General features: G+C 42.0%; 1 protein-coding gene across 1 annotated transcript; it reads right to left on the bottom strand.

Moving 5' to 3' along the window:
- Positions 1–4330: 4330 nt before the first annotated feature.
- LOC125551332 (uncharacterized) lies at positions 4331–10149 on the bottom strand. The gene is made up of 8 exons (XM_048714523.2): positions 9887–10149; positions 9614–9790; positions 9313–9444; positions 8713–8855; positions 7535–7624; positions 7249–7371; positions 6338–6487; positions 4331–5132 (listed from the first exon to the last, which is right to left on the bottom strand). Exons 1-8 carry the CDS (start codon positions 9933–9935, stop codon positions 4974–4976), a joined length of 1023 nt encoding a protein of 340 aa, XP_048570480.2. The 5' UTR covers positions 9936–10149; the 3' UTR covers positions 4331–4973.
- Positions 10150–24552: the final 14403 nt, after the last annotated feature.

Raw genomic sequence — 24552 nt, 5'->3', positions numbered from 1 at the left:
AAGACAAATTTCTGGAGATCACACTGGGCTCAGGGCTGCCGGCCAGCAGACAGATGGCCAAACCTCTTTGGACACTGCAATGGCCGCCGTCTTTCACTCAGAGACGCAATCAGCAACGGCAAGTGGCTAAATTATGTCAAGGCCAACCCACCTCCGGTGGTGCTGCACAAGCTCTGTGAGCTGTGGGAAGTGACAAGGAACATAAATTTCACCGACGGCCTGCCAGACAACATTAGATGGAAGTGGACGACCTCGGGAGAGTACTCGGCGGCGTCTGCGTACAGGATGCAGTTCCAGGGATCAATCCCAACCAATGACAAGTCGCTGATCTGGAGCGCAAAGGCTGGCCCAAGAGCAAAGGCGTTTTCTTGGCTCCTCCTGAGAGGGAAGTGCCTCACGGCAGATAACCTGGCGAAGAGACAGATTCCACACGACCCGCTATGCCCACTCTGCCATAACGAGCCGGAAACAGCACGGCACCTGATCTCGGGCTGCACCTTCTCGAAGCAGGTTTGGGCATCAACGGCAGCCTTGCTTGGCCCTCCTTTTGCTGCAATTGACATGAACACGAATGTACGCCTCAGAGACAGGTTCAGGAGACAGATCAGCTCCCTCCCGAGACGCAACAGACCAACATGGCATGCCACTTGCCTCCTCGTCTCCTGGTGCCTCTGGAAAGAGCGCAACGCACGAGTCTTCGAAGGGAAAGCCTGCGATGTGAACCAACTGGTTAACAGGATATCTGACGAGGCGAGGTGTTGGCTGTTCGCTGGACTGACGCCGATGAGCAAATTTTTCGAGCCGCCATGAATTGCCTCACCAGCCGGTTGTAACTAGACATGGTGGCCGGCGCCATGCACTGGCAGTACGTGTGAACTAGGTGTAGAGCTTACGTCTGTAACCATCTGTATGGGTTTTCAACCTCTTTCTTCATCAAGTGGAGTCATAAGAAGTTTGGAAATGTGAGTAAAGAGATTGAAAAATCAAGGTCCAGGCTTGAGGAGCTTATGCATATGAATGCAGACCGCGGCGAGATACGCAAGGAGTCTGATCATCTAGAGGAATTGTTGTACAGAGAGGAGATGTTATGGAGACAGAGATCTCGCATTGATTGGCTTAAAGAGGGAGACAGCAATACCCAATTTTTTCATAGGCGAGCTGTGTGGAGAGCTAGAAAAAATAAAACAAAAAGGCTTGTGGATAGCTCCGGGGTGGTGCATACAGATCAGAATGTTATGGAAGGTATGGCCCTGGACTATTTTCAAAACCTCTTTACAGCTGATGCCTCTCTAAATGCAGATAATGTGGTGCCCTTGTTTGCTCGAGCTATCACTGATGAGATGAATGAACGACTTTGCTCTACCTTCACTGATAAGGAGATAGGTGATGCTATGTTTCAGATTGGGCCTCTAAAGGCACCGGGTCCGGACGGTTTTCCAGCTCGATTTTTCCAGAAACACTGGGCTATTATGAAGGAGGATGTTATCTCAGTTGTGCGGTTATTTTTTGAGTCGGGACACATGCCAGAGGGGGTGAATATGACAACCATAGTGCTGATTCCAAAGATTGATGAACCAAGTAAGTTGTCAGATTTCCGTCCCATAAGCCTATGCAACGTGATTTATAAGGTGATTGCAAAGTGTCTGGTCAACAGGTTGAGGCCCCTGCTTGGTGAGCTAATTTCACCAGAGCAGAGTGCGTTTGTCCCGGGTAGACTCATTATAGATAATGCGTTCATTACTTTCGAGTGTACTCATTTTATTCGGCATGAGAAAAACCCGGACAAATTTTTTTGTGCCTATAAGCTGGACTTGTCCAAGGCGTATGACCGGGTGGATTGGATTTTCCTGGAGCGAGTGATGCAACAGTTGGGTTTCGATCATCGATGGGTGAAATGGATAATGTCATGTGTCACCTCGGTGAGATACACTATCAAAATTAATGGAGCCTGCTCGGATTCATTTGCACCGTCGCGAGGGCTACGGCAGGGAGATACTTTATCACCATTCTTATTTTTGTTTATTGCGGACGGCCTAGCAGCACTGCTTAAGGAGAAGGCGAGGGAGTCTCATATTACGCCTCTGAAAGTGTGCCCGCGGGCACCAGGGATTTCCCATCTCCTTTTTGCGGACGATACTCTCCTATTTTTTCGTGCTACAGAACGAAAAGCATTGCAGGTTAAAGGGGTTCTGGATATGTTTGCTAGTGCAACAGGGCAACTTATTAATCCACAGAAGTGCTCAATTTTGTTTGGGGAACACTGCCGACATGGAGATAAAGAAGATGTGATCCGTGTCCTTGATGTTCAGAATGTTAGCTTCGAGGAGAAATATTTAGGCCTCCCCACACTTATGGGGCGCATGTCCAAGGGACGGTTCCAGAACATCCAACAGAAGTTTACTAAGAGATTTGTTACATGGTGCGAGTCAATGGCGCAGAGTGGAAAAGAAGTTCTTATCAAATCCATTGCTCAAGCCCTGCCAACTTATTTGATGAGTGTATTCAGGCTTCCAGTATCAACATGCGATGACCTCATGCGGATGGTTCGGAATTTTTGGTGGGGAGCAGAAAAGGGAAGACGGAAAACGCACTGGCGAGCATGGGAGAAATTGATTCAACCCAAGTCACACGGTGGAATGGGATTCAGGGAGTTCCGTCTGTTCAATCAAGCTTTGCTAGCACGTCAGGCATGGCGTATTCTGAATTTCCCGGACAGTCTATGCTCTCAAGTATTGAAGGCCAAGTACTTTCCATCAGGTAATCTTGAGGACACGGTGTTCCCTAGTAGTACTTCACCAACGTGGCAATCGATAGTGCATGGACTGGAACTTATAAAGTGTGGTGTCATCTGGAGAGTTGGCAACGGACAGTCCATACGTATATGGAGAGATCGATGGATACCAATTTATGGTAAACCAATCACGAAACAGGGACGCTGCAGGTTGAGGCGAGTTTCTGAGCTTCTGGATGAGAGGGGTGGTTGGCACCTTGACCTCCTCCATCAATATTTTTTACCTGCGGATATTAATCAGATAATCAAAATTCACACTTCGCCTCGGCTTGGTGCGGATGTCCTGGCATGGGAACCCGAACGGAATGGTATTTTCTCTGTCCGGAGCGCGTATCGGTTGGCTCTCGATGATCGTCTTCGTCAATCTTCAGTTGCGGCGAGCAGGGCACCGGACGGGCGACGAGCCGTCTGGGCTTTATTATGGAGGTGCCCTGCTTCTCCGAAGGTGCGTGTGTTTGCTTGGCATGTGGCTACTGATTGTTTACCCACTTGGACTAATAAGCACCGTCGTAAACTTGAAGTCTCTAATCTGTGCCCATTGTGTGCTACCGAACCGGAGGACATATTTCATGCCTATGTAGGTGCCCACTAGCAGTCGAGCTGTGGCGAGCAATGGCAAAACAATGGGATATTCCAGACGTCCGGAGGCTAGTGAACACAGGGACGGATTGGCTCCTCCAGGTGTTGGCGGAGCTGTCAGAGGAAGGGCGCTTGTGTACGCTGATGACACTATGGAGATGCTGGCATGTGCACAACGAGATCGTCCACAACAAACGTCCGCCACCCATCAAGGTGTCGATCCGGTTTCTCTCCAGTTATATTACCTCACTGCTAGTCGTACAAGCCAGCCCTTATGCTGATCATGTCAAAGGTAAAATGGGAGCCGGTCAACTAAGTAAGAACAGCCCGTTATTACATGTGCGCTGGGAGCGGAAGAAGCTTGCGTGGGAGCCTCCGCCAGCGGGCTGGGTGGCGTTGAGCATTGATGGTTCTTTTTCGGAAGTGGACAACACAACAGGAGCTGGCATGGTGCTTAGAGATGAACGTGGTGCAATTATATACTCCTCCTGCCATGAGTTACAACACTGTGCAATGCCGTTGCAATCTGAATTAGCAGCTTGTGTGGAAGGCGTCTCCTTAGCCATCCAGTGGTCATCTTTGCCAATCGTTATCCAATCAGATTGCTCAGAGCTTATTAAGATGACCACTGATCAGAGAGACAACAGATCAACATATATGATGATGGTCCAGGAGATTAAATCGTTACTTCGTCAGGATAATAGGGAGTTCATATTCAAGCATGTTAGGCGGGAACAAAATGTTGTTAGCCACTTTTTAGCAAACTATGGTAGAATACAGAAGCGCACTGCAGTGTGGCTTCGGTCAGGACCGGACGAGGTACCTAACCTATGTAATGCAGACTTGGCCGTCGTTTGATGAATGAATTCTCTTTTTCCTTGCAAAAAAAAACCTCTTTCTTCATCAATGAGAATCAGCATCTAGCTGTTTTCCGTCAAAAAGGATATCCGCTCACCCATGCCATGCATACGTTAGGTATACTCCCTCCGTTCGTAAATATAAGTCTTTTTAAACATTTCAAATGGACAACAACATACGGATGTATGTAGACATATTTTAGAGTGTAGATTCATTCATTTTGCTCCGTATGTAGTCACTTGTTGGAATCTCTAGAAAGACTTATATTTGGGAACGGAGGGAGTATTATATATCTCCTCTCCCTATCAGATCGGTCTTTTGGGATAGTTGGTTGATAGGTATATATCTTAACATAAACCAACTCCGAAACAATTCTATTATTCTTCCTGGACTTCATTGTGGTATCAACTTCTTCCTTCATGCCCAGCCGCTAGTATTGGTCTCATGTGTCCAGTGTCAAATTCTATTTCCCCTACACGTATGTGCTGCTGTGTGGCCTATGTCCACAATGATGAATTGAATTTACATGCAATGTATGATCTGTTCTACCACTGATCCAACTGCGTCATCAATAAAAAAAATGCATCCTAAGAGATTACAAAAATAACAACGTGACAGGAAGGGCTTAGAGGAGCAATCTCTAACTAGTTCACAGCATTAGCACATCTGCAAAGCGCACAGAGAGCATAGTTTCCATCACACATGCCATTCCATGGAAGGAACAGAAAAACAAAACTAAAATGCACTATAGTCTTTCAACTTGTCCTAAGCAGTCAATGAGTCCATAAACTAGAACAAGCAAGATGCAAGAATGTACCTCTCCATAAATTCTTGCTGCAATAAGATGTTTCCCATTCTTGAATGCCTCATGTGCTTTAGATTTTGCACTAGCAAGCATAGTTTTCTGAAACATTGAGAGCAGTCAAATGAAATAAAGATTCAGTATCACATGTAATCCCTTCCCACATGCTCAGTAGAAAAAAAAATCTCCTGAATATACTCAATAGTTCTATCACTTGCGAAATGGCCATGAATATTTTTACTCGAATGCAGTATCACATGTAATCCCTTCCCACATGCTCAGTAGAAAAAATAATAATCTCCTCATACTCAATAGTTCTATCTCTTGCGAAATGGCCATGAATATTTTTACTCAAATGTTGAACCTCCTGTCTCCCAGATAAAATAATATTAAAAGTCAGTGTCAGCAGTTGAAGAATTGTTTGATTCATTTCATTTCCACATGTTTCTACTGGCCTAACTATCAATATCACTGATAGAACTCGGTAGTCTCTTTTGTTTCAGATATACATATACTGATTGTGGTCTTTGGAGTGAGGTATTAAACAACATTACTGATTACCGCATCTTCCATCCACTACAGAATCCACAACAAAAACAATGAAGCCTTTACTCCAAAGCAAGTTGGGATATGCTAAGGCTACCGCTACAGAAATCCCACAAGACCACAATCTCATCATTAAAAACTAATATTTTCACTTGGCCAATTCCCTGTACTTTATTATAATTTAGAATCTTAAATGCACATCTCGACCCAAATTGGGCCAAAATCAACACTGGGGTTAATCCTGGCTAGGTTCATACTTACAAAAATTTAAACTTCACAAGAGTTCAAAACACCTAGGCATGATAATAAACCACAATCCATGTTGCATGCCACAGAATTAACACGTAAAAGATTAAAGTGTGATGTGCCATCAAAAAGTCACATGATAAGGAATATCGAGTTGACCAGTTTAACAGAACAGGTAAGTTAAATACATTTAGAATCATTTCAACTAAATCTTATTGCTCCGAAATGAGTTGGCATGCAATACATGTGACACATTTTTGCTTACCGGCTCATAGCTAACCCATTGCAGCAAGACAACTGGCATACTTGAAATTCACGATCAATCTAATTCTCAGCCACTAATCATAATTCATTACATACAGAAGGGCCAGTCAAGTGCACGGTTTCAAGCTGTTTTTTCAAGTTAAGACAATGAATTGAAGAAACCCCAAATTCAGGAAATCTCACAGCCAGCAATCAAGCATGCACACTCAAACCATTAATATAAATATGGTAGTGATGTTTTATAATTATACCTTTGATGAGGGCACTGATTTTACATTACCAATGATTCCATCAACACTCCAGTCACGTACTTTAGGAATACGAGAAGTGACGGGAAATAGAATTTTGACATGTTCACGCATACCAGAACGTGCAGCAATTTCTATAGGAGTGTGCCCATACTGCCAAGACAACAAGCAAGATTAACTTCACTTGATATTTGACAAAATAAACTGCCGAAGCGGCCGAGAGCATGCAAGGTATGTAGACAACCATTGAGCAGACATGGTATAAACTTAAATACATTCTAGAGATTAGGATAAATCTGGCGCTTAGTTAACATGATCTGTCAAGAACAACATTTATACTAATACCGAATTGTTACATTATATACTATCCCAAGTTCCCAACAATTTCCAGGATGAATAAGATAAGAAGTAACTCCTGCTGATTTTGCAATCGCACCTTCATTTTTTTCTCAAACTGATGACGGTAACTTATATATTTCATCCAACAATCCAATGTTCTTTGTAAGTTCGAAATTGGTCAAAGTTGGAACTCCAAGGTAAGTTCTTCCTACTTACTCCCTCCGTCCCATAATGTAAGACGCTTTTTGACGCTAGTGTAGTGTTGAAAAACATCTTACATTATGGGACGGAGGGAGTAGTAGATAGCCTAGAGCCATTACATGCTTCTCCAAATAATCAAACAGAATAAAGTCTTGAATTTAAAATGTAGCTTCGCTGTTATGGTAAATCTAAATGGACCAAAAATGCACAAAATAGAATTCATCAAGACATTTGTTTTAAAGTTTACAAACTGAAGATGAAAAACCAGTAATATGTTTAGCAATGACCTGCTAAACGAACCGTGTATTAGAATATGTCCTGCTAAGTTTGGACGAGAGCATCCATGTAGCAGTAAGGTAAAAAAAAGAGCTTACACTGTCAATATCATTAGCATCTGCACCAGCCAGAACTAAGCACTTAATGATGTCAGTCGAGCCAGCAAGGGCAGCAATTATTAAGGGTGTATCTTTACCAATACCATCCACATCAGCACCAGCCTAACAAAAGATGACAGGTTATATACTTCACAAGAACAAACATACAAATTGCAATTCATCATTGTCATAACCATTTTAGGAAAATTACAGAAACTAAGTAATATAACCCTTTCTTTTCACATTAGCACAGTAACCTGTAAGTTGATGTGAGAAGATGACATACCTCAAGCAGGAGCTTCACACATTTTAGTGAGCACGCGGCAGTAGCAATAACAAGAGCTGTAGAATCAGTACCACTCAAAGCTATCTTATGCTGTTGGGAGATGCAGAAATTAGAAATTCCATATAACTACAGTCAGCATAAAATTTAAATAAGGGCTGAAGAACTGCAGCTGAATCTGTATATATATTAAAAAAATGTCATTGTGAGTAAATTAACATAATTAGCATGTACAAACATCGCAAATTAAATGAATTAGCCTCTCATGTTATCTATTTTTTGAGGAAAATGGAAGTTGTATTGCCGATGCATTTCAGAAGAGAAGCAAGTATAGTTGAGTTACAGAGAAAGGGATCATGGCTCCCAGTGGCCCTCAAAACAAACTTAAAATTACAGCTAATCAGACTCTGGATCAGGCTCGTTTTCCCCAAATGTGCTCCAGGAGATACGCGAGTGAGCCAACAGCATGTCCTGCTTGATTACTCCAAGCACATGATCCTCAGAGGAGACAATATTCTAAGTTATTTATGAAAAGGTGATATTAATCCTATTAATCCGTCTGGGAGAAGTACCTCTGACCATTCCCCAAAAATTCAAACGAAAGAAAGGAAGATCAAAAGAATGAGTCTCCAGCTCAGTAAAGTCAATGGCCAGACAAACGACAAAGGTCGAACTTAAAAGTCAAGCATGTTAAACTTCAACTTGCCAGGCTATGTCAAGCAAGAACAGTAGAAACTAAAAGCACTGTGTACATTTTATAGTTGGATTATGTGTATGCTGGAGAAACAGAGAGCATGTTACACTCAAGTCTCTGGACTCCACCTGGACACTGGTGGGACCATTGCAATAAAACAAGACAATTCAGCACTGAAAAGGAGACTACAGGTCGATGTGTATATTCGAGAAACTGAATTGGACAAAGAGCAGCAATTTCACTCATGTTACCAAGACAAGATACTATATATTGAGACTATGTTTGAAAACTGGAGCAGGTGAGATTAAATTAGAAGGAATGAAAACTGAAAAATACAGGTGTAACACACAAGAGCCAGTGACATGAAATAAATACAGATAGGAAAAAGTTGCTGGATAGGGAAACAAATGAAATAACTATTACTGTGGACTTAACCATTCTAAGGAAACTAGTTTGTAAAAAAGGAAAATATGAGAGTGGCGCTTACATCTGCATGGTGATCCAACAAAACCTTCACAATAATATCATCATGCCCATTATTAGCAGCAACATGCAGTGCTGTCCCACCATGACTTAGTCCATCAGGGTTAGCTCCTTTTGAGAGTAAGAGCTCTACTATGTCAACGTATCCTGGATACAAAGTAGAAAAATGCAAGATATTGTATATCACTATTCAACTATAGATACTTTGTTGTAACTCCTTGGTTGTAATTTAGAAGGCATAAATCAAGGCCACGAAATACATAGTCAATAGCTGGAATTGATGGAGTGCACAGAATTCAGACGCAACTGCAAGTTTAAACTTTTGAGACTTGGCTAAACTAAATTGACAATAGCATTGAAACATAAAAGGCCAGCTAGTTCTGTTCTGCATAATGTGATGTGTATAGGGGGGAAAGGAAGGACTTTTTACATATAGTGTATACCTATACGCCCTTCAACTATAAAGAATACCCAATCAGAAAAAATTACTGGATGTCTCACTGATATATGGCTCCTCACACAAACGCAGTACACATGGAGATGAAGAAGAGTTAGGAAAGATGAGTATGTGTAGTAGATACTTATGCGTAGAGATCCATGCTACCTTGATTGGTGGCAAAATGGAGAGGCGTATAGCCCTCGCTGTTGAGCTTCTCTGTATCAGCACCATGGTCGAGAAAGTAACACACCAAGTACGCATTCTGACGGCTAATCGCACAGGTCAAAGGTGTTTCGCCTGTCAGGGACAACAGAGCAGAGAAGCTTAGCAGAAACAAAATCAGCCCATCCAAGGAAACACCTACCTGGATGAACGAGAGCTACTCTCTAATCGACGAAAGCTACTCCCTACTTATTACGGAAAGGAAAGGAAAGGAAAGGAAAGGGCTTGAAGGAAGGCGACGCACCCATCGGGCCTACATCATCGACATCCAGCCGGATGTCCTCGACCAGGTAGCGGCACACGGGCAGGCTCCCGCCTAGGGCCGCCATGTGCAGTAAGCCTATGCATATGCCGTCCCTCACTGCCCCCAGCTTCTCGGCGAGGCGACGGCCTTCCGCCCCCCTCCCAGCACCCTCGCCGCCTACGTAGTAAAACGGATCGGCGCCAAAATCAGCACGGAAACAGACAAGAACCGGAAAATGGAGAAAAAGAATCGCCGGCGTATGGAGGTGCCTACTCTTGACGAGGCGGAGGTCGCCGTCGAAGGCTGCCTTGAGGAAGCCCATGTCGAAGGTAGGGTCGGCGGAGAATGGGTTGGGTTTCCAGAAGGAAGGCCGTCGCCGTCCAAGGCGGCAGGGGGTATGATAGGCGTCTGCGGCGCCATGGCGACTGGGTTGGTGGTAGGTAGGGTTTTAGCTAGACCGGAGCTGGAAACGGGGGAAGAGAGGAGGAAGACGGCGTGGGCGGGAAAGGAGGGAGTGGAGTGGAGGCCGGGAGGACGACGCGTGCGACCAAGAGGGTAGAAAACTAGAAATGGAAGGCGAGCGAATTCCCCTGTAGCAGCACCGGTAGAAAACTAGAAATGGAAGCCAAATAACTAGTGTTGTCTTTTCTTTTCTTTTTTTTTCTTTTTTAGACAAATCTGCTTCTATTAAGTCGTCACAATGTTTACAAAGATGAAGAGAAAATCACCGGGTTGACCTAACCAAATATAATGGTCAACCCTTAAATGTAAAGCATGTGTCGCTGGATTGTGAGCCTCGAAATTCAAGCTCCTAAGCTCGTGAACAAAATTACACATGATAAAAACCCTAGAGTGCTCATGTATAATAGCTCCATAATTGGCTGAGCTTTGTTGCTTGATATCATCAACCACCATCTTGTAGCCGGATGCAATATGAATCTTTTGTAAATTTAGGTCTTTGACGAGAGCTAAGGCCTCTGGAATGGCCAACACTTCTAGTGTTCCAGGATGCTTAATGCCCATAAAAATAATCACCACAGCTCCCAAAGTAGCCACCATTATGGTCACGTCACACCGCTGCAACAACACCAAAATCCGAACTTCTCGCTACATATGCATCAGGCGAAGAGAGCCATTGTGTCGGTCTTGAGGATGGCATACATGTGATGATCACCCTCGAAGTGTCGAGAATCTGAAGATTTGTTTGAAAAGCTACTATAAAATAATGTGTCCAGAGGAGGCTATGAAAAATGTCCCTATAGATGGCTTTCCTCCTTGCTCCCCGGACTGCCCATAGAGTAAGCACCATGCGAATAAAATCGTTGTGGGACAATGTTTCATGCATAGTAAAAACCAAGCTCTTTATATTAGCAGCCTGGTTTTGGCATATTTGTTCTACCAGCCCGTTCTCAAATAAATTCCAAACGCTTCTTGCCATTGAGCAATCCATCAAAGCATGTCTCTAAGAATCCTCTGCTCTGCATAAAACGTAGGTGACCTAGGTGGACATATTTCTGTGTTAAACAAGATCCGTCGTTTTGCAAGACTCCACAAAAAGATACCCGCCCCTTCGCTGCTCCTCCACGCCACCAAAGACCAAGGCCATCTCGGTCCCCTACCACGACAAAGCACGCTGCTGGTGGTGATAGCCCACAAGTATAAGAGATCGCAATAGTTTTCGAGGGTAGAGTATTCAACCCTAATTTATTGATTCGACACAAGGGAAGCCAAATAATATTTGCAAGTAGTAGCAGTTGAGTTGTCAATTCAACTACACCTGGAAAACTAAATATCTACAACAGAGTGATCAGTAGCACAATAATATGATAGTTTTATAGCAGTGATAACAGTAGCAATAGCAACGGTAGCAATAACGGTAGCCGTTTTATAGTGATTGTAACAGCAGCAACAGCGAATGTAACTTAACAAAGATCAATATGCGAAAGTGTACGCATTGGATCAGTGATGGATAATTATGTTGGATGACATTCATCATGTAACAGTCATAACCTAGGGCGACACATAACTAGCTCCAATTCATCAATGTAATATAGACATGTATTTCGTATATAGTCATACGTGCTTATAATAAGAACTTGCACAACATTTTTTGTCCTACCCTCCCATGGCAGCGGGGCTCATAAGGAAATATAAGGGATATTAAGGCCTCCTTTTAATAAAGAATCCGAACAAAGTATTAGCACATAGTGAATACATGAACTCCTCGAATTACGGTAATCACCGTAAAGAATCTTAATTATTGTCACTTTGGGACATGCGGACCATAACACGTAATAGGTGCATACAACTTGCAAGATAGGATCAAGAACACAAATATATTCGTGAAAATATAAAGGGTTCAGATATAAAATCATGACACTCGGGCCCTAGTGACAAGCATTAAGCATAGCAAAGTCATAGAAACATCAATCTCAGAACATAGTGGATACTAGGGATCAAGCCCTAACAAAACTAACTCGATTAAATGATAAATCTCATCCAACAATCACCATCTAGCAAGGTGATGAGCATCATGAAATTGGTGATGGAGGATGATGGATGATGACGACGGGTGTCGAATCCCCCTCTTCGCAGTCCCGAACGGACTCCAGATTAGCCCTCCCGATGAAGAACAGGAGGTGGCGGCAGCTCCGTATCGTAAAACATGATGATTCCTTCTCTCTAATATTTTTCTGGACGAATAGGTACTTATGGAGTTGGAGTTAGGGTTGCGGGAGCTGCCAGGGGCCCACAAGCATGCTAGGCGCGCCATAGGGGTGGGCTCGCCCCTGGGCTTGTAGCGCCCTGGTGGCCCCCCTCTGGTATTTCTCTTCACCAGTATTTTTTATATATTCTGAGAATATTCTCCATAAATTTTCAGCTCAATCCGAGAACTTTTATTTCTGCACAAAAACAACACCATGGCAATTCTGTTAAAAACAGCGTTAGTCCAGGTTAGTTCCATTCAAATCATGCAAATTAAAGTCCAAAACAAGAGCAAAAGTGTTTGGAAAAGTAGATACGTTTGGAACACATCAACTCCCTCAAGCTTAACTCATTGCTTGTCCTCAAGCAATTCAGTTGACAAACTGAAAGTGATAAAGAAAAATGTTTACAAACACTTTTTGTTCTTGTTGTTGTGAGCATGCCTAACTAATGTTCAAATTTTCAGCAAGGATTATGAACCAACCATGTTCATGATAACATTTAGGTCTCACATTTACTCATACCAATGACACAACCAACTAGCGAGCAATAATAAGATATCTCAGATGCCAACAATTTGTCAAAAAATCATGATATAATATGATAACATGGTATCTCGCTGGCCCTTTCTAAGACCGCAAAACATAAATGCAGAGCACCTTTGAAGTTCAAGAAACGACAAAACATTGTAATTCATGGTAAAAGAGATCCAGTCATGTCACACTCAACATTAACTATACTCAATGGATAAGAATGACAATAGTGCTCTCTAACTGGTGCTTAAATGCGACGGTGATGACTCAAAAATATTCGTAAAATAACATAAACGTAAATGGATAGGCCCTTCGCAGAGGGAAGCAGAGATTTGCAGAGGTGCCAGAACTCAAAGCTTAAAACAGAGATGGATATAATTTTGGGAGGTATGCCTTTCCTATCAAGGTCACGATCGAGAGTTCTCAATATCTTCCATGCTAAACACATTAGCAGCGGTTCCCAAGTACAAATGTAAAGTTTACTCCCCCTCAGCCAACAAACACAAGCCATGACTAGCCGAATCCTTGGGTTCCCTCCATACCAACAACTTTCTGGGGGAGTTTGTTTCATTATTTTGCGATTTGTTCATGGGACTGGGCATCCCGAATACCAGCCCCTCTCGTGTAAGGACAAGTGAATAAACACTTATCGTGAGAATAATCCGCTTAGCATGGAAGATAGTGACCACCCCCTGTCGCTCCATGAGCGGTACGGGCACACAAAACAAATGCTTATTTGAATGTTTGGTGGCACATGCAAATTTACTTGGAACGGCAGGGTAATACTAGATATAGGTATATATAGTGGACTCGTCTGGAACAACTTTGGGTTTAAGGATTTGGATGCACAAGCAGTGTTCCCGCTTAGTACAGGCGAATGCTAGCAAATGGATTGAGAAGCGACCAACCAGAGAGCGAATACGGTCATAAGCATGCATTCAGAATAAGTAACATCGAATACGGGCGTGAGTAGGATATCAAACACGATGAACATAAATATCGTGGAGGCTACGTTGGTTCTGAATCAACTACATGCGTGAACATGTGCCAAGTCAAGCCACTCGAATCATTCAGAGGGAGATACCATACTATCATACTACATCATAATCATTTTAATGCATGTTGACACTCAAGATAAATCATTTTCCACTCCTAGCTATTTAAGCATGACGTGAGCAACTATAATCTCTAATTATCATCACAAACATGTTTACTCATAATAATCTGAATCAATAACGATGAGCCAAACATATTTACAAAAACAAAAGCAAGAGGAGTTCATACCAGCTTTCCTTCACCTCAGCCACTTCATCAAATCATCGTCATTATTGTCTTTCACTTGCACAACCGAATGATATGAAAATAATAATAGTGCAAGTGTGTCGTGGACTAAGTTGGAATCTGCAAACATTTTATTAAAGGAGAAGACAAGGTAATATGGACTCTTTGTTAGATCAACCATAATGCATATGAGAGCCACTCAACAATTTCATCGTGGTCTTCTCCTTACGACAACTCAAAACAAAAAAAAATTCATAGAAACACACTGAAATGTTTTTGGTGTTTTTTTAAGAAAGCAAATTAACAAGGGAAGAAAACGAAAATGGGAATAACTACTTACACGGGAAAGCTCCCAACAAATAAAAAAAGAATGAGAAATCTTTTGGGGTTTTATTTTCAATACTACAAACTACTAAACAAGAAAGAAAAACCGAAAAGAAATGAGAAATGTTTTTGGATTTTCAAAGTTTTTCAAACACACAAGAAGAGAGCGGAAATAAAACTAACATGGAAATACAATGAAAAAGGATGAACACCAACAATTGGAATGAATGTGTGGCACATGAATGTAATGTCGGTGAGAAATACGCACTCCCCAAGCTTAGGCTTTTGTCCTAAGTTGGTCTATGGCCCTTGATAGCCTAGGTAATGCCCATAATCGTAGTTAGGGTTGTACTAAAGTGCAGCTGCCACAGCTTGGCGAGTTTCCTCGTTAAGGCGAGCGGTCTCCTTCGCTCCCTCGTAACTCCTTTGCATCCTCCTCAAGTATGTAATGTCTACGTTTTTCTTGCAAGTTGAAGAAGGCAGAAGCAGGCAAAGTAATATGGAATACACGACGCTTGTTAAAGATTAGTTGGTACCGAAATGATGGGTCATTCCTCTCAATAAACTGGTGATGCTCCATAGCCTCATAATGAAGGAAACTAGGTGATAGCAATATATCATTTTATCTGATGGGTACGCCAAGGTGAGCAGCTAAATAAGTGGCGTAAACTCCACCAAAGAAACCACCAACTGAGGCATTATTATGTAAACTATTGGGGAGCACAGTATTTCAAAAAAATTACCTACGATCACGCAAGATCTATCTAGGAGATGCATAGCAATGAGAGGGGAGAGTGTTGATTTCTCCCTGACTATAACGCCAGAAAACTCCTGTCTGCTAGGACTATGTCGGTATTTCCCCAAAGAGGAAGGGATGATGTACACAGCGAAGGTAGGTATTTCCCCCAATGATGAAACCAAGGTTATCGAACTAGTAGAAGAACCAAGCAACGCAACGTAAACAACACCTGCACACAAATAACAACACCTCGCAACCCGACGTGTTAAAGGGGTTGTCAATCCCTTTCAGGTAACGATGCCAGAAATTGGTAGCAGATTGAAATAAAAGGTCGTAAATAAAATAAAGTGCAGCAAAGTATTTTTGTACTTTTGGTTTAATAGATCTGAATAAAAATGCAAAGGAAAAGTAGATCGCAAGCAAATATATGAGAAAGAAGACCTGTTGGCCGTAGGTTTCACTAGTGGCTTCTCTAGAAAGATAGCAAACGGTGGGTAAACAAATTACTATTGGGCAATTGATAGAACTTCAAATACTCATGACGATATCCAGGCAATGATCATTACATAGGCATCACGTCCAAGATTAGTAGACCGACTCCTGCCTGCATCTACTACTATTACTCCACACATCGACCGCTATCCAGCATGCATCTAGTGTATTAAGTTCATGGAGAAACAGAGTAATGCAATAAGAACGATGACACGATGTAGACAAGATCTATCTATGTAGAGATAGACCACATCGTTTTATCCTTAGTAGCAACGATACATACGTGTTGGTTCCCCTTCTGTCACTGGGATCAAGCACCTTAAGATCGAACCCACTACCGGGCACATCTTCCCATTGCAAGATAAATAGATCAAGTTGGCCAAACAAAACCCAAATATCAGAGAAGAAATACGAGGCTATAAGAGATCATGCATAAAAGAGATCAAAGAAACTCAAATACTTTCATGGATATAAAAAGATAGATCTGATCATAAACTCAAAGTTCATCGATCCCAACAAACACACCGCAAAAGAGTTACATCATATGGATCTCCAAGAGACCATTGTATTGAGGATCAAGAGAGAGAGAGAGATGAAGCCATCTAGCTACTAACTACGGACCCGAAGGTCTACAAAGAACTACTCCCGCATCATTGGAGAGGCACCAATGGAGGTGGTGAACCCCATCCGAGATGGTGTCTAGATTGGATCTGGTGGTTTTGGACTCTGCGGCGTCTGGATGAATACTTCATCGATGCCTCTAGGGTTTCTGGAATATTGGGGTATTTATAGAGCAAAGAGGCGGTCCGGGGGGCACCCGAGGTGGGCACAACCCACCAGGGCGCGCCTGGGCCTCCTAGCGTGCCCTGGTGGGTTGTCCCCTCCTCGGGACTCCCCCCAGGTGCAACCAGGGCCCAACATGTTCCTTCTGGTCCATACAAAATCTCCATAAAGTTTCGTGGCATTTGGACTCCGTCTGGTATTGATTTTCTGCGATGTAAAAAACACGGAAAAAACAAGAACTGGCACTTGGCACTATGTCAATAGGTTAGTACCCAAAATGATATAAAATGACTATAAAATGATTATAAAACATCCAAGATTGATAAAATAACAACATGGAACAATAAAAAATTATACTCCATCCATTCCTTAATATTTGTCTTTTTAGAGGTTTCAAATGGACTACCACATACAAATGTATATAGAGATATTTTAGAGTGTAGATTCACTCATTTTGCTACGTATGTAGTCACTTGTTGAAATCTCTAGAAAGACAAATATTTAGGAACGGAGGGATTAGATACGTTGGAGACGTATCAGCATCCCCAAGCTTAACTCCTACTCGTCCTCGAGTAGGTAAGTGATAAAAATAGAATTTTTGATGTGGAGTGCTGTTTAACATGTCATATCATATTCTTTTATTTATATCATGGACATTTGGAATTTTTATGTGATTCAAAGCAATTGTCTAGTTTTGACATAATAATTTAGATACTCAAGCATATCAACAAGCAACCATGTCTTTAAAAATATCAACGCTAAGATAAGTTATCCCTAGCCCATCATGCTCAAACATTGATCCATTCATGAAACACACTCGAATATTAGCTACACCCAATACTTAAGTACGATCATATTGCCTGCTAGTTGGTGCTTTTTATAAGAGAAGATGGAGACTCAAAATAAAAATTGCATAAAGTAAAAGAAGGGCCCTTCGCAGAGGGAAGTAGGGATTTGTAGATGTGCGAGAGCTCAAAGCGAAAAACATAGAGATAAAAACATTTTGAGAGGTGTATCCATCCGACCAACGAAAACGACTTAGAGTTCCCAATACTTTCCATGCATAGATATATCATAGGTGGTTCCCAAACAGAAAAAAAGTTTATTCCTTTTCCCACCATAACTTTCACTTTCCATGGCTAACCGTATCCACGGGTGCCCTCCATACCAACACTTTCCAAGGAATTTATTATTTGACAACATAAATTAAATTCATTTTTTGGCATTTCGGGACTGGGCATCCCTAAGACCTTTTCCTTAATCTCGTGCAATGACAAGTGAATAAACACTCATCTTGAGAATAACACATCTAGCATGGAAAATATTAGCCGCCCCACCCCTCAACGCTCCGCGAGCGAAACAAACACACCAAAGAGAAGTTTATTTTGCGATTTGATCATGGGACTGGGCATCCCGAATACCAACCCCTCTTGTGTAAGGACAAGTGAATAAACACTTATCGTGAGAATAATCCGCTTAGCATGGAAGATAGTGACTGCCCCTATTGCTCCATGAGCGGTACGTGCACACAAAACAAATGCTTATTTGAATGTTTGGTGGCATATGCAAATTTACTTGGAACGGCAGGGTAATACTGCATATAGGTATATATAGTGGACTCGTCTGGAACAACTTTGGGTTTAAGGATTTGGATGCACAAGCAGTGTTCCCGCTTAGTACCGGCGAATGCTAGCAAATAGATTGAGAAGCGACCAACCAGAGAGCGAATACGGTCATAAGCATGCATTGAGAATAAGTAACATCGAATACAAGCATGAGTAGGATATCATACACCATGAACATAAATATCATGGAGGCTATGTTGGCTCGGAATCAACTACATGCGTGAACATGTGCCAAGTCAAGCCACTCGAATCATTCAGAGGGAGATACCACACTATCATACTACATCATAACCATTTTAATACATGTTGACACTCAAGATAAATCATTTTCCACTCCTAGCTATTTAAGCACGACGTGAGCAACTATAATCTCTAATTATCATCACAAACATGTTTACTCATAATAATCTGAATCAATAACGATGAGCCAAACATATTTACAAAAACAAACGCAAGAGGAGTTCATACCATCTTTCCTTCATCTCAACCACTTCGTCAAATCATCGTCATTATTGCCTTTCACTTGCACAACCGAATGATATGAAAATAATAATAGTGCAAGTGTGTTGTGGACTAAGTTGGAATCTGCAAACATTTTATTCAAAGGAGAAGATAAGGTAATATGGGCTCTTTGTTAGATCAACCATAATGCATATGAGAGCCACTCAACAATTTCATCATGGTCTTCTCCTTACAACAACTCAAAACAAAAAAAGAATTTTAGAGAAACACACTGAAATGTTTTTGGAGTTTTTTTAAGAAAGAAAATTAACAAGGGAAGAAAACGAAAATGAGAATAACTACTTACATGGGAAAGCTCCCAACAAATAAAAGAAGAACTAGAAATATTTTGGGGTTTTATTTTCAATACTACAAACTACTAAACAAGAAATAAAAACCGAAAAGAAACGAGAAATATTTTTGGATTTTCAAAGTTTTTCAAACACACAAGAAGAGAGCGGAAATAAAACTAACATGGAAATACAATGAAAAAGGATGAACACCGACAACTGGAATGAATGTGTGGTACATGAATGTAATGTCGGTGAGAAATACACACTCCCCAAGCTTAGGCTTTTGTCCTAAGTTGGTCTATGGCCCTTGATAGCCTAGGTAATGCCCATAATCGTAGTTAGGGTTGTACTAAAGTGCAGCTGCCACAGCTTGGCGAGCTGCCTCGTTAAGGCAAGCGGTATCCTTCGCTCCCTTGTACTCCTCTGCATCCTCCTCAAGTATGTAATGTCTACGTTTTTCTTGCAAGTTGAAGAAGGCAGAAGCAGGCAATGTAATATGGAATACACGATGCTTGTTAAAGATTAGTTGGTACCGAACTGATGGGTCATTCCTCTCAATAAACTTGTGATGCTCCATAGCCTCGTAATCAAGGAAACTAGGAGATAGCAATATATCATTTTATCTGATGGGTATGCTACCACTTAAGCACTTCGTTGGTTTTCCCTTGAAGAGGAAATGGTGATGCATCAAAGTAGCGTAAGTATTTCCCTCTATTTTGAGAACCAAGGTATCAATCTAGTAGGAGACTACACGCAAGTCAACTCGCACCTACACAAACAAATAAGAACCTTGCAACCAACGCGACAAAGCGGTTGTCAATCCCTTCACGGCCTCTTGCAAAAGTGAGATCTGATAGAGATAATAAGATAAATATTTTTGGTATTTTTATGATGTAGATTGAAAGTAAAGATTGCAAAGTAAAATAGATTGGAAACTTATATGATGAGAAAATAGACCCGGTGGCCATAGGTTTAACTAGTGGCTTCTCTCAAGATAGCATAAGTATTACGGTGGGTAAACAAATTACTGTCGAGCAATTGATAGAAAAGTGCATAATTATGAGAATATCTAGGCATGATCATGCATATAGGCATCACGTCCGTGACAAGTAGACTGAAACAATTCTGCATCTACTACTATTACTCCACACATCGACCGCTATCCAGCATGCATCTAGAGTATTAAGTTCATAAGAACAGAGTAACGCATTAGGCAAGATGACATGATGTAGAGGGATAAACTCAAGCAATATGATATAAACCCCATCTTTTTATCCTCGATGGCAACAATACAATATGTGCCTTGCTTCCCCTGCTGTCACCGAGAAAGGACACCGCAAGATTGAACCCAAAGCTAAGCACTTCTCCCATTGCAAGAAAGATCAATCTAGTAGGCCAAACCAAACTGATAATTCGAAGAGACTTGCAAAGATAACAAATCATACATAAAAGATTTCAGAGAAGAATCAAATATTGGTCATAGATAATCTTGATCATAAACCCACAATTCATCGGATCTCGAAAAACACACCGCAAAAAGAACTACATCGAATAGATCTCCAAGAAGATCGAGGAGAACTTTGTATTGAGATCCAAAGAGAGAGAAAAAGCCATATAACTAATAACGATGGACCCAAAGGTCTGTGGTAAACTACTCACACATCATCGGAGAGGCTATGGTGTTGATGTAGAAGCCCTCCGTGATCGATTCCCCCTTCGGCGGAGCTCCGGAAAAGGCCCCAAGATGGGATCTCTTGGGTACAGAAGGTTGCGGCGGTGGAAATAGGGTTTCGTGGTGCTCCTGGATGTTTCCGGGGTATATGGGTATATATATAGGAGGAAGAAGTGCGTTGGTGGAGCTGCGAGGGGCCCATGAGTGTGGGGGGTGCGCCCCCCTGCCTCGTGGCCTCCTTGCTTCTTTCTTGACGACCACTCCAAGTCTCCTGGATTACGTTTGTTCCAAAAATAACTCTCCCGAAGGTTTCATTCCGTTTTGATTGCGTTTGATATTCCTTTTCTGCGGAACACTGAAATAGGCAAAAAATAGCAATTTGCACTGAGCCTTTGGTTAGTAGGTTAGTCCCAAAAATAATATAAAAAGGTAAATTAAAGCCCATTAAACATCCAAAACAGATAATATAATAGCATGGAACAATCAAAAATTATATATATATTGGAGACGTATCAAGCATCCCCAAGCTTAATTCCTGCTCATCCTCGAGTAGGTAAATGATAAAAACAGAATTTTTGATGTGGAATGCTACCTAGCATAATTCTCACTGTAATTTTCTTTATTGTGGCATGAATGTTCAGATCCGAAAGATTCAAGACAAAAGTTTAATATTGACATAAAAATAATAATACTTCAAGCATACTAATAAAGCAATCATGTCTTCTCGAAATAACATGGCCAAAGAAAGTTATCCCTGCAAAACCATATAGTCTGGGTGTGCTCTATCTTCACCACACAAAATATTTAAATCATGGACAACCTCGATGACAAGCCAAGCAATTGTTTCAAACTTTTGATGTTCTCAAACTTTTTCAATCTTCACGCAATACATGAGTGTGAGCCATGGATATAGCACTATAGGTGGAATAGAATTGTGGTTGTGGAGAAGACAAAAAGGAGAAGATAGTCTCACATCAACTAGGCGTATCAACGGGCTATGGAGATGCCCATCATTGGAATATACAAGCCAAGTTCTATAATGTAAAATTCCCACTAGTATATGAAAGTGACAACATAGGAGACTCTCTATCATGAAGATCATGGTGCTACTTTGAAGCACAAGTGTGGTAAAAAGGATAGTAGCATTGTCCCTTCTCTCTTTTTCTCTCATTTTTTTTGTTTTTTGGGCCTTCTCCTTTTTTATGGCCTCTTTTTTTCGTCCGGAGTCTCATCCCGACTTGTGGGGGAATCATAGTCTCCATCATCCTTTCCTCACATGGGACAATGCTCTAATGATGATCATCACACTTTTATTTACCTACAACTCAAGAATTACAACTCGATACTTAGAACAAAATATGACTCTATGTGAATGCCTCCGGTAGTGTACCGAGATGTGCAATGACTCATGAGTGACATGTATGAAAGAATTATGAAGGTGGCTTTGCCACAAATACGATGTCAACTACATGATCATGCAAAGCAATATTACAATGATGAAGTGTTTCATAATAAACGGAACGGTGGTAAGTTGCATGGCAATATATCTCGGAATGGCTATGGAAATGCCATAATAGGTAGGTATGGTGGCTGTTTTGAGAAAAGTATATGGTGGGTTTATGGTACCGACGAAATTTGTGTGGTACTAGAGATGCTAGCAATGGTGGAAGGGTGAGAGTGCGTATAATCCATGGACTCAACATTAGTCATGAAGAACTCACATACTTATTGCAAAAATCTATTAGTTATCGAAACAAAGTACTACATGCATGCTCCTAGGGGGATAGATTGGTAGGAAAAGACCAACGCTCGTCCCCAACCGCCACTCATAAGGAAGACAATCAATGAATAAATCATACTCCGACTTCATCACATAACGGTTCACCATACGTGCATGCTACGGGAATCAAAAACTTTAACACAAGTATTTCTCAAATTCACAACTACTCAACTAGCATGACTCTAATATCACCATCTTCATATCTCAAAACAATCATTAAGTATCAAACTTCTCATAGTATTCAATGCACTTTTTATGATAGTTTTTATTATACCCATCTTGGATGCCTATCATATTAGGACTAATTTTATAGCCAAAGCAAATTATAAAGGAAATATGCCCTAGAGGCAATAATAAAGTTATTATTTATTTCCTTATATCATGATAAAAGTTTATTATTCATGCTACACTTGTATTAACCGGAAACATAATACATGTGTGAATACACAGACAAATAGAGTGTCACTAGTATGTCTCTACTAGACTAGCTTGTTAATCAAAGATGGTTATGTTTCCTAACCATGGACAAAGAGTTGTCATTTGATTAACAGGATCACATCATTAGTTGAATGATCTGATTGACATGACCCATTCCATTAGCTTAGCACCCGATCGTTTAGTATGTTGCTATTGCTTTCTTCATGACTTATACATGTTCCTATGACTATGAGATTATGCAACTCCCATTTACCAGAGGAACACTTTGTGTGCTACCAAACGTCACAACGTAACTGGGTGATTATAAAGGAGCTCTACAGGTGTCTCCAAAGGTACATGTTGGGTTGGCGTATTTCGAGATTAGGATTTGTCACTCCGATTGTCGGAGAGGTATCTCTGGGCCCTCTCGGTAATGCACATCAGTTAAGCCTTGCAAGCATTGCAACTAATGAGTTAGTTGCGGGATGATGTATTACAGAACGAGTAAAGTGACTTGCCGGTAACGAGATTGAACTAGGTATGGGATACCGACGATCGAATCTCGGGCAAGTAACATACCGATGACAAAGGGAACAACGTATGTTGTTATGCGGTCTGACCGATAAAAGATCTTCGTAGAATATGTAGGAGCCAATATGAGCATCCAGGTTCCGCTATTGGTTATTGACCGGAGACATGTCTCGGTCATGTCTACATTGTTCTTGAACCCGTAGGGTCCGCACGCTTAAGGTTACGATGACAGTTATATTATGAGTTTATACATTTTGATGTACCGAAGGTTGTTCGGAGTCCCGGATGTGATCACAGACATGACGAGGAGTCTCGAAATGGTCGAGACATAAAGATTGATATATTGGAAGCCTATGTTTGGATATCGGAAGTGTTCCGGGTGAAATCGGGATTTTACCGAAGTACCGGGAGGTTACCGGAACCCCCCCGGGAGCTATATGGGCCTAAGTGGGCCTTAGTGGAAAAGAGAAGGGGCAGCCCAAGATGGGCCGCGCGCCCCTCCCCTCCATTGGTCCGAATAGGACAAGGAGAGAGGGCCGCCCCCCTCTCTCTTTTCCCCCCTCCGCGAATCCTATTCCAACTAGGATTGGGGGGGGGGGGAATCCTACTCCCAGAGGGAGTAGGACTCCTCCTGGCGCGCCTCTCCTAGGCCGGCCGCACCCCCCCTTGAGCCTTTATATACAGAGGAAGGGACACCCCAGAGAAACACAAGTTGATCCACGTGATCATATTCTTAGCCGCGTGCGGTGCCCCCTTCCACCATAGTCCTCGATAATATTGTAGCGGTGTTTAGGCGAAGCCCTGCTGCAGTAGAGCATCAAGATCGTCACCACGCCGTCGTGCTGACGGAACTCTTCCCCGACACTTTGCTGGATCGGAGTTCGGGGATCGTCATCGAGCTGAACGTGTGCTAGAACTCGGAGGTGCCGTAGTTTCGGTGCTTGATCGGTCGGGCCGTGAAGACGTACGACTACATCAACCAAACGCTTCCGTTGTCGATCTACAAGGGTACGTAGATCATACTCTCCCCTCTCGTTGCTATGCATCATCATGATCTTGCGTGAGCGTAGGAATTTTTTTGAAATTACTACGAAACCCATCAGTGGCATCCGAGCCTAGGTTTTATATGTTGATGTTATATGCATGAGTAGAACACAAGTGAGTTGTGGGCGATATAAGTCATACTGCTTACCAGCATGTCATACTTTGGTTCGGCGGTATTGTTGGACGAAGCGGCCCCGACCGACATTACACGTACGCTT

This window comes from Triticum urartu, chromosome 4A (genome assembly GCF_056163025.1).
Source record: "Triticum urartu cultivar PI428250 chromosome 4A, HENAU_Tu73, whole genome shotgun sequence".
NCBI lineage: Eukaryota > Viridiplantae > Streptophyta > Magnoliopsida > Poales > Poaceae > Triticum > Triticum urartu.
Note: the sequence above shows the minus strand (reverse complement) of the source record. Positions and strands in the feature narration are given on the sequence as shown.